Raw genomic sequence first — 10,693 nt, 5'->3', positions numbered from 1 at the left:
AATGCCACATGGCCACCAATTCATGTGTTTTGCAGTCGAAGCAGGAGTTGGAGAATGGATCCGAAGCACCTCCAAAGGTAGCCAAGATGGCTACAGCCAAGATGGCTACAAGGTAGGTATGTAGAAGACGTTGCATAATACTTTTTGTTCTCAAAAGTAGATCCGAAGCATACAGTAGCTCAGCTTTAATTGAGTGATTTGGCGTGGGTGCCGCGTGCTCTACAGTTGGGAATCTGACGAAAGTACATAGTACGTAGAAGATGAAAAAGGTATGATCAACGAAACTAATTTGAGTGCAGAGGAGACAGGCCAGGGCCATCGATCAGGGTAGAATCAAATTGAAAGATGATTCACGAAGCTCAGTTGAGGGTGGAGCAAACAGGTCAGGGGCCCCAGCTAGAGTAGTGCTGGAAAAGGAGACGGTCAGGCAAGCTATTTGGGGTGTGGAAGAGACAGACTGGGGCTCCTGGTCAGAACCAGTCAGAAGTAGATGTAGCTCACCAAGCTCCTCGTTGGTCTTTAATAGGTGGACCAGGCCCCCTGGCAAGAATTAACAAGAATGGATGCGGTCGACAGCTCTTCTTCCTGGCGGGGTGGGGAAGTCCGGGTATCCTGGCAAGGACTCGGTCAAAAGTGGATGTAGTCGACAGCGCTATTCAGGGGTACCTGGAGCTCTTCAATACACCAAAAAGGAGCGCTGTCTATTACATCCACTTCTAACTGGTTCTTGCCATGGGGCCTTGGACAACTCCACTACACCAACAAGGAGTCTCTTGGGCTACATCCACTTCGGACTAGGCTCTTGCTAGGTGCCCTTAGACCTCCCAATGCCGCCAGGAAAGAGTCTGGTTGGCTACACCCACTTCTGACTAGGTCCTTGCAACGGGCCCTTGAACTTCCCCACTCACCGAGAACAAGCGTAGTCGATCACGGCCACTTCGTACTAAGTTTCTGCCAAGGTGATCAGCTACACCTTCATGAATGGTGGGCAACGCATCAACTGGATGCCAAACCAATGGCATCAACGACACCCCTCCGAATATGGAAACCGTGAGAAGCACCCTAGCCCGACCGTTGATGATGGAAGCAAAGGTGGACACAAGTGACGGCCCTTGTAGACGGAGCCGACGAATGCTCCGCGTCCGCCCACATCGCTCGACAGACAAAGCCTCCTTGAGATGAGAGACATGCAGACGCAATGTCAATTCTGGCGAGATGTGTGGGATTATTGTTTCACATGCTGCTTTGGTAATGAGCAAAATCTCACACTTCATGTTTATCCGCGTTTGTGACGTTGCCTATTCCTCGCGCCAAGCTTTCTTCACAAGCATCCGTATTCACCTTGGACATCGCCTGCTATCATGCAGGGTAGGCCATTGTAACCCCCTACAGCAGCCGCAAGGTAGTAGAGCGGATTGGCCAGCGTCACAGCTTTGCGTGCAATGCGATTAAATTCTAACTCCCGTTCCCAACCAATCCCTGCTCGCCTGGACAGTCTTGGAGTGAGTAGGACGCATACACGTCGGGACAATGATAAGAATAGGGTAGTCATTTCTGGGTCGATGCCTGGTCCGCAGCAGGTACGGATACAGCACTCCATCATTCTCGCTGCGAAGTTCCCAGGGGATCTCGCTAGGGTATCGAGATGAGGTTGGATCAGCCATCGCTGGCCGCGTTCTTCCAGTTTACGCGCACGAGAGAAAGAGACTAGATTCGACGGGGTGTGATGGCTCCGGCGGTGCTCTTGGGCCGTTGCGTAAGGAAACCCCCCGGGCCACCCATGACCGGCAACCTCGCTATCTGGCAGCCACGGTAGATCATGACCGCCGGCTAGGCCCGAGAGGTGTCCGTCTAAGCTCACTGCGACCCTCGGCGACAGCCCTGGCACTGTCCATGGGCAGCTGCAGCCACCGTGGATTCTGAGAGACAAAGAGAGATGAGAGGGTGTGGTGGCCCTGCCATCGCGGTGGGCACTTTGCCTGGATGTGACTGCGGTGTGGCAACCACAATGGAAGACTAGAGACAAGAGGGTGTAGTGGCCCTGCCAATATTGTGGGCACCTGCCTGGGGGCCCTTGGGGTGTGGCAGCCACAATAAGAGACTAGAATCAAGATGGTGTGATGGCCCGCCAATATTGTTGGCACTTGCCTGGGGGATCCTTCGAGTGTGGCAGCCACAATGGATGACTAGAGTCGAGAGGCTGTGGACCCCTGTCTGGTAGTCCTTATCATGTGGTAGCCACACTGGAGGATGAGAGCTGAGAGGGTGTGATGGCCCTGGCAACGCTATGGACACCTGCCTAGGGCTCCCACTTCGGGCCAGGCCACAATTGATCGACGACTCGCCGTGTGAGTGGCTGCATTCTGCCCCTGTCGATCAGACGACTCTGAGCCTGGTGAGCGCTTCCCACCCGTAGGGGTCGCGTAGAATGTGCCCGCCGGGCCTATCATATATAGATGCACCTATGGCAGACAGACAGCGATGGCGCACGACGACGGTTGTCAAGGCCGCCGTGAGTCCCAAGGCGAGGCTTGAACAGGATAGCAGCGTTTCCAAGGGATGACATCTATCAGGGAAGACATGGTTACGATAAGACACGGGTGCAGCAGGCGGGACCTAGTCTACTGAACTATTGGCTAGTGTCAAGGAAACGACAAACTCGCCACAAAGCGGTCCTGTATCGTACTGTCTTGAGCATTCATAGCTTCCTAGCGAATAGAATAACACGAAGGTTCAGAAGGACTCCATACAGTGTGTGTTTTGCAAAATTCTCTATTTGGACGGCGAGTTGCCGAACACAAAGCTGTGCTTCGCCGGCCGCTGAAAGTGTTCGACTGTGTGAAAGTCACTGTGTTAAATGGCACCCGTATTGACGGGCTATGACCCACTCATAAAGACCTGGCAGTACCTATAGCGCTCGTCCAAAACCGGCTACTGTGGCAGGCGCCAGCGCGGCTTCTTATGGATCATCAACGTAGATTCATGTACCTACAGATCCGCATCCAGGCTTCACAAACAGACAGAGTGCACGAATAGGAAGCTGCATTCGCTCACAGCTGTATCACGGCCCCACTGTAACATCTACTTCGCTTTGCTGTGTGCTTGCCGGCGCCTGTCCAGACAAACCCAGGGCTGTGCTCATCTCTAGTTGACCTCCGCGTTGATCTAACTCACTCACTTTCCCAGCTTCCTTAGGCTGCCATCAGCTTGTCGCGTAGCTCGCAGGTCACGGCAGCCAACAGTGTGTAGCCTGTACAAGGATTCCCAGCGCGTGATCAAAACACCGCCCCCCTTGGATTAGAGTTGACGTTCAGTGTGCATGCAGGCTGAATTCGCCTTTAAACCCCCCGTGCAGAAGCACCGATGCAATCCGTAGGCGCTGCAAGGGCATATCTCCAGCCTTGTATGTTTGATTTGGCTCGAAGCCGAGAGCCACGCACATGGCGTTCGTAATTGTGTGGACGCCGCAGTCCCAACTGTTCGTCTGACGGGGTGTCTTGATTCTCACCGCCTTCCACTCGTTCTTGTCGAATTTTTCCTCCAAGACGTCCTTGATCCACGCAATGATGAGGCTGATATACTTCTCGTTGGCGCAATCTGTCAGTGAATCCATGTGTGACATGGTTCTCTTCTGCGGGCGAACCACAATGAGAGTCCAATGCTTGTTTTCGCATACGGGCATGATTATGCTGTCAATGTCAAGGAAATTCGCCTTTCGGACGCCTTTGCAACCTAGTGCTCGCTGTGTATTGCGGACACCTCTATCTCGAATATGCTGGAAGAAAAAGGAATTTTGAACAAGAATCTTGCGGGTTTCTGTCTGGACATAGGTGATGCCAGATGCCAAGTTAATAGCGTGATCCAGCCATAGAAGAAGGCCGTTGACAATCTCGTCATTGAGCCATTTCGTCCGAGGCACAACTGTGGCAAAGTCGTGATGTCGCAGTCCTGTTTTGTCCGCAGTCACGGCCAGAGTCTTGTCGGCAGGAGCACTCATGGTGTTGCGTGTACGTTTGATCCATGCATCAGGCAATGGCGATATGAGCTGGGTCTTCGGTGCGTGGAGCTTGCCCGTGGACGCAGGACGGTGCTCATCCGCCCTTCGGGCCTCTTGCTTTCCAGCACTAAGATACGCATAGAACGAGGTAATCCAGTCGACACTAGCTGAAAATGCGGCCTTAATGTACCTCATAATGGGAATCACCTGCGTGGAAAAAAAACGTGAGGTTGAAGTCATTGCGGCTAAAGACCTAATATAGAGTAAGGCTTGCCGTCGTTCACGGTGGCGTCAATTAGCAGACCTTCTGCGATTGTCTTCCTGTGATTTGGCATTGCGGACGCTTTTGAAAGTCAACTTGTGGTCGTATAGGGATCCTCTTCGGTCAACATTGCAGGGCAACTGTTCATCCACATAGAACAGTTGAGTAATTGATCTTTTCACGAGAAGCGTGTCGGCGTTGGTGGCGTCCCGTGAGAGCTCGATTGCCCTGAGCCGTGTGTCGTCCTGAATCGGTCAGCGCCACCAATTTGCGTCTATCGACCTGCAGCGCACCTAGCGTAAAGGGAGCATCAAGCACCTGGCTCGTCTTTTGGAGTAGGTTCGGCTTCTGACTGTGCAGTCTTTTGGATCCCGAAGCGCTTTCGGAAATGTGATCGGAAGAAGGCTTGCGCTTACCTCCTCTACTAGTCGACGGCCAATCATGGAGCACAAAGCTTCGTGGATTTCCTCAGACCGCGTACGAGCCATGTGTAACTCGTCTCTTATCGTTCATGACCTTTTAGGAGACTAATGATATCTCTCAGATAGTGCTGCCAGTCACACTTGGGTTTTTTCTTCCAAATCCGGCCGCGGTCAAAGAGGAAGCCCTCCGGAGCGAACACAACAGGGCATCCGCAATGTAGCTTGAATATCCTCTTACAGCTCGGACACGGCTATTTGGGGACAATTGACAAAACCGATTGCTTATAACGCAGAGGTCACCCGCTGCATGGTCTTGAGAGGTTTCTGGGAGTCTTTCAATGCCCATTAGAGCTCCTGTTTGCTGCCATACGATGGAAAAACTTAGCTTCAGAAGACGAATACTTCGCCGAGTGCGTAAATACCTATCCCGACAGACGCCTTTTCAAGCCGAACCGGCGCAAAGCGACCAAGGTCGACCTCAGACACGTGATCCTGATCCGCACGGTAGCAAAACGGCTCCTGATAGGCGCGTCGTCGACATGACCCGGGACTTGGGAGTGCTCCGTGGTTCGCTGGCGCACCACCGACAGATGTCCGATGATATACTCTCTCACCTTCTCCTCGTGTTGCAGAAAAACGCGCAAGGTCTTAAAGAGGCCTCTCAGCTTTGCGATGAGCTCGTGTATGAGGTAAATAGGCAATGGCGAGTGGGAATACTCCCTGGTACGGCTTTCTCCCCGGCGTAGAAGACGCTCCGATTCCTCAGTGAGACTTGTAGTAGTCGTCAGGAAACAACTGCCGTCATCCAGCTGGGTGCCTCGAATCCTGGTCCCCCAGTGTCCACCCACGAACCTCTCAGCCCTAGTTCTCTACAGTCACGTTCAAATTCAACGAGTATCCTTGTCGCAGTTATTGGTCGCTCTCGGTGGAAACACAAGTGGTGTGAAAGTTGGACCGCGTGAGATAGACCACGCTCAGTGTGGCTTGTCACATGAGGCAGCATCAAATACAGTGTGGCTCATCCACTTGTAAAAGGTAGCATCTAGCATTTCCCGCGGCCATTCTCCTCCTGTTCCCTCCATCAGCCCATCCATCGCCCACATTGGCGCCGACGCTGTCTCAATCTCAACATACGAAATTTCCTACCGCGGTCTTACAGACGCTCTCGCTTTGCCTGGCCGGCACGAGCCAGACGTCGACATGCTGACACTTGTGCGCGCCTGGCTGAGACCGTGGTTCATGGTCGTCGACGATGCGGACGACACCGGCGTGTTCTTCCTCGACAACGGCGCCTCGCGAGGATGAAGAATCACGACGTAAGCAGAATCAAGCAGTTCTATTGCTTCTTCTAGATTCCGGGCAAAAGAAACCTGGCCGGTGTTAGGTTCTGTTCTTAATTCTTTTCTTTCACTCTAGTCTCATGTAGATGTGGCTGGTGAAGGCCCACTGACATCACCAACTCATCCTGGTCCCTCTCCTCCCCCCAACGACACCTCCTCAGGCTGGCAGATCAACGGCTGGGTTGGCTGGCGCGCCTCAAGACAGTGGCTCCGTCCACATATGTCATCCGCGTAGCGGCAGCCAGATGGATTGTTTGAATCGAGGGAGTCTTCAGAGACTGTGAATGTGTTATGAAGAAACTGCAAGAGGGCATGTACGTCCGCCTTTGTTGTCATGGGTCCAAGACTGGCTCTAACAACCCTAGAAAGCATTAGTCTTAGGGGTCTTAGGTAAGCGGCCGAGTGGCCAGGCGGCCAGGTGGCTTTAACCACCCAAGGCATGCTTGCACTTACCCAGTTGGCTTTCCGTTGATGACTGCTATTTCATTGCGTCCACATGAATGTCCGCTCGAAAACATCCTACTCCATTCCCAGCCCTCATATTTCAGAGCTCTCAAGACGCCACCGGGACAACAGACACCTTCCAGACTTGTTAGTGTTCGACAATCATGTAGCCATCCTCAGGATCCGCTTACCACCCGCCCTGATATAAACGCCCGCATCGTTTGCCATCGACTCGATGCTCGTCCAGGGTACATAATACCCTTCCTTATTTTTCACGTTGAAAGCGATCGTGGCCCCTTGTCTGGAAGGGTCTCCAAACACCACTGGATCGTCGACATATATCTCAACAAGGGGAGACCCGTTGGGATACTTTAACGATGCCAAGCCCGAGTATAGGTAACGTGACAAGTACGAGCAGTGACGAGAGATAAATTCCTTGATCATTGTCAATAGGATCTCTTATCGAGGATCTGAACACATACCATGGAACCGTATAGTCGAGAATGAGTTTTTATGGCCACACCAAGGGCTAGAATGCTGTGAAATGGCAAAGTCCCGTCTTCGAGACCATCATGTATATCCCACGTGCTCTCGGCATCTCCTAATCCAGGAACTTTCCTCGATGAATGAGAGTCTCCATTCAGCGGGAACACCTGGGCGATGGTACCCCCACCAAAGTACTTGCGCAGGTTAAGCACATGACCAGATGACCGGCGCACGATCAAGGCTCCTAGATCAGGGAAGCCAAAAATCTTGTAGAAAGACAGGCAGGTAAAATCTGGCGCTGTGTTGAGGTCAGAGAACAAAGGTGAAAGAGAAGTAGTCATCGCTAGTGCGGCGGCATCGAATAATGTGTAGGTGTTTCGCAGCTGGGAATTCCTTCTCACGCTACCCGTCCAGGACCTTGGGAGACGCCGTCCGCTGAGGTTGGATTGTCCGGGATAAGCAAAGAGACCCAGCTTGTTGGAGTCGGCATTGTTGACCACGGCGCCGCGTGGATCAGCGAGCCATTGCTCTACTCGGCTGTCATTGTCGAAGCAATGGTATGACCCCACCGAGAGCTCCCTTATCCCTAGAATACTCGAGTGAACTTCGCTGTGGTAACCGTACCAGAAGGTTTTGCTGACAGTCCTATCTGCGAGATCTCGAAAGCTTTCGGCAACGATTTTGATAGCCGCCGTTGCGTTGGCGGCAAAAACGAGATCATAATGCCTGGGGTCAGCACCTAGAAATTCGAGCGCTCTGACCCTGATGCGGTCCACCATGTCCCCGGATAACTTGGCGGGAAGATTCTCCGAGTGGGGGTTCCCCCAGAGATTCGTAACCATCTCATCCGAAAAATCCGTTACTAGTGACTTAGCATAGATGGTAGCACCTCCATGGTCAAGATATACTCCTAAAAGAAGTGGTTAGCAAGATAGTCGACTGCAGTATGATCCAGTCAAGTCCGTGTTGTTTCCTACCTCGGTCCATGTTAGGATATTCTGTGCGTCTAAATCTCTCCACAGATTCGTTATATCGCATCTCGGGGGATGCAGCCAAGAGGGCATCTTGCTGGAACGAATCAGACCTGGTCTCCCTCGTCACACGCTCGGTGTCGTTTGCTTTCATTTCAGAATTGTGACCACAGCTATCGTCTTCAGTTACCGAGTTTGACTTCCACAAGCGTATGCAGAAGAAATGACCACAAATGGAACGGAAGCCCATCCTTGGAAACCAACGCTGAATGAGTCAAGAGCGGACTGATCGGTATGGGCCACCGCTGACATTAAATAGTTAGGGAAAGCAGCGGTGTCCTGCAATATAAAGAATTATAAAACGGCTATTTTAGGACGCGGAAGAGCCCTACAGTGCGCACAGCGATAGACCGAACTATAGCGAAGTGCCGTTGCCGTTCGCTCTGAGCAACTTAGATGGGGCCACTTCCATGGCATATGAGTGCCCACCCTGCGTCTGTCTGGTCAGAGCCTAGACCTTGGTCTGTAGCTAGGAGCCGCCCGAGACGGGGTGGGAACTATGTCGAAGATGCATAGTATCCTGGTTCGCTAGGTGACGCCAACAGCCAGAGCCGCAATGTCCGCGAGGGTGTGACAGCTGCGTAAGGCCCATGTAGAACAAAGCGCCCTAGATAAGGTGCATGAATGCAGGTGGCCTGCCAATCAAGTGGGTGTGATACGTACACTAGCGCATGGGTTCCTACTAGGCGCCACGCTTCGCCAAGCTTACTGTGAGGCAGTCACGATGGATGACGAGAAAGGGCTACTTGATAGATCAGAATGGGGGTGACGACTTGCCTGAGGGCTCCTGTTCGGGGTAGACCAACCATAATTGATGACCGTCCAGCGTGGCAGCCACAGTTGACCACTACAGGGGGTTTCAGACAGGAGGGTGTGGCGGCTCCGCGATTGCTGTGGGCATTTGCGCAAGGGGTCCCTGCCGTGTGGCAGCCACCACAAAGGACTAGAGATGAACTGCTCCGCCGTTGCGGCGCCTGCCTGGGTAATCCTTGCCGTGTGGCAGCCACAACGAAAGGCTAGAACGGAGAGGGTGTGATAGCCCCGCTACTGCGGTGGGGGCTTGCCTGGGGTTCCTTGCTGTGTGGCAGCCACAATGGAACATAGAGTTAAGAGGGTGTGATGGCTTCGCGAGCACTCACAAAGCCCCCTACCTTAATAGGCAAGCCTGATAAATGCTGCATGAGGCCCCTGTTGGTCTTCCGTCGCTTGCACCCTCGTGTGGGGGCCATCAGGATTAAGTAGGTTGGACGGGCGCACTAGCGCTGCCGGCATCTAATTGAGCGTTTTGCTTGCCAAGCATTGTCTACATGGGGACCTGCGCGCCAGATCGACAGCCTCATCGAACCAGGCCTCCTTGAACCCAGGTCGCATGGCCGTGATATGGTAGCATCAGGCAGGCGGAGCCGTGTGGGGTGAGCTGGCTGCTCAAGGCACACCTTCGCCTAGTGGCAAATTCAAGATTCGGCCACAAGGGCCGAAGATGGATATTGGCCAGATTGAGTACATAGGGATGCTGCCCATTGTGGACACCCCAGAATGAGGCCGAGCAACTCGCCACAGCTGGCACGTCCTCGTTACCCATCCTGCGTGTCTACCTCGTAGCCAGAATTTTACACTTGAGCCGTAGCAAAAGTCTCCTGAAGAGTGGCGTTCAATATCAACGCATCTCTCCGCTGTATATGATGGGCCAAGCGGGCGCATTCTACGCGACCCCTGCGGTTGGGAAGCTCTCACCAAGAGTAGACTGATCGACAGGGGCAGAATGCAGCCACTCCAGCTTCTGATGTTAAGCAGCTCGGGTGACGTGTGGCTGCCACACGGCAAGTCGTCGATCAATTGTGGCCTGGCCCGAAGTGGGAGCCCCCAGGCAGGTGTCTATAGCGTTGCCAGGGCCATCACACCCTTTTGATTCTAGTCTTCCATTGTGGCTGCCACACTCCAGTGTGGCATAACACCTGATGGCACGGCCACTACGCGCCACGTTCGTGGTTGGCAATCACCAACGAAATGGGCGTCCCGGGCGGACACAACCCAGTAGTAACCAGCAGCCCACGGGTCAATCCTCACTCGCTCTGCTTTGACGAGGAGCCCCTTTGCAGGAGCGCCTGTTGCAATGCCAAATGGCATGCAATGACGCGCCTGCGATCGGACAACGCGATGGCCCGAGGAATCCGAACCCTTTCAACACGCGGTGGATGCGCGACATGAAGCTCTGCATTACTCGGTGTAGTCGGAAGCGTGGTGCCAAATAACGGTGCATCCAGCAGCGCAGTTTGTCGGCACATGCCAGGACATGCCTCAAAGGGGCTTGGCTGGTCTCGAAGCTATGTCAGCCACAGAGCCGTCCAGGCGGAAGAGGGTCATACCCAACGCAACGCTCGGAACCACAGTTCGTGCCATGTTTCTGTACCCGCTTGGCAGGGTTTGACTAGAAATACTGTATGGTCGAGGAAACAAGAGATGGCCAGAAGCGAGGGAGATTGGTCTTATAACCTCGTCCAAGTCACGCCGCGACCTCCGCAACCTTGGACCAGCGTCCCACGCTGAGCGACCGACGCATAGATACCTCTCGGCCACAAGGAACCGCATATTCTGGCTGAGGGATGACTAGTCCTGCCAGGGCTCAGTTTGTGGAAGCCGGCCGTCCCACCAACTGTCGGGTCTGTACTGGTCATCCGCTTGTGGCTGCCACGCCGTTGTCTATAAGGACG

The 10,693-nt window shown here is 53.5% G+C and overlaps 3 protein-coding genes across 3 annotated transcripts; all 3 read right to left on the bottom strand.

The window, feature by feature from the left end:
- Positions 1–3,287: 3,287 nt before the first annotated feature.
- On the bottom strand, positions 3,288–3,683 carry F5Z01DRAFT_669351 (uncharacterized protein; the record flags this gene model as incomplete). Its single annotated transcript, XM_046264419.1, has 1 exon — positions 3,288–3,683. A coding segment is annotated over one exon (373 nt), but the record flags the coding sequence as incomplete, so codon positions are not given.
- Positions 3,684–6,141: 2,458 nt separating this feature from the next.
- Positions 6,142–8,076, bottom strand: F5Z01DRAFT_631813 (pyridoxal phosphate-dependent transferase; the record flags this gene model as incomplete). The annotated part of the gene is made up of 5 exons (XM_046261817.1): positions 6,142–6,382; positions 6,475–6,601; positions 6,657–6,900; positions 6,948–7,861; positions 7,929–8,076. The coding sequence occupies 5 exons, from the start codon at positions 8,074–8,076 to the stop codon at positions 6,142–6,144; spliced, it is 1,674 nt and encodes a 557-aa protein (XP_046113304.1).
- A 1,892-nt stretch (positions 8,077–9,968) lies between these two features.
- On the bottom strand, positions 9,969–10,693 carry F5Z01DRAFT_516013 (uncharacterized protein). The gene is made up of 2 exons (XM_046260391.1): positions 10,349–10,693; positions 9,969–10,299 (listed from the first exon to the last, which is right to left on the bottom strand). The coding sequence occupies exons 1-2, from the start codon at positions 10,569–10,571 to the stop codon at positions 10,046–10,048; spliced, it is 477 nt and encodes a 158-aa protein (XP_046113303.1). The 5' UTR covers positions 10,572–10,693; the 3' UTR covers positions 9,969–10,045.

The sequence above is a fragment of the Emericellopsis atlantica genome, assembly GCF_019669845.1.
Source record: "Emericellopsis atlantica unplaced genomic scaffold F5Z01scaffold_79, whole genome shotgun sequence".
Taxonomy (NCBI): domain Eukaryota; kingdom Fungi; phylum Ascomycota; class Sordariomycetes; order Hypocreales; family Bionectriaceae; genus Emericellopsis; species Emericellopsis atlantica.
The sequence above is the reverse complement of the archived record's forward strand: the minus strand, read 5'-3'. Positions and strand labels throughout refer to the sequence as shown.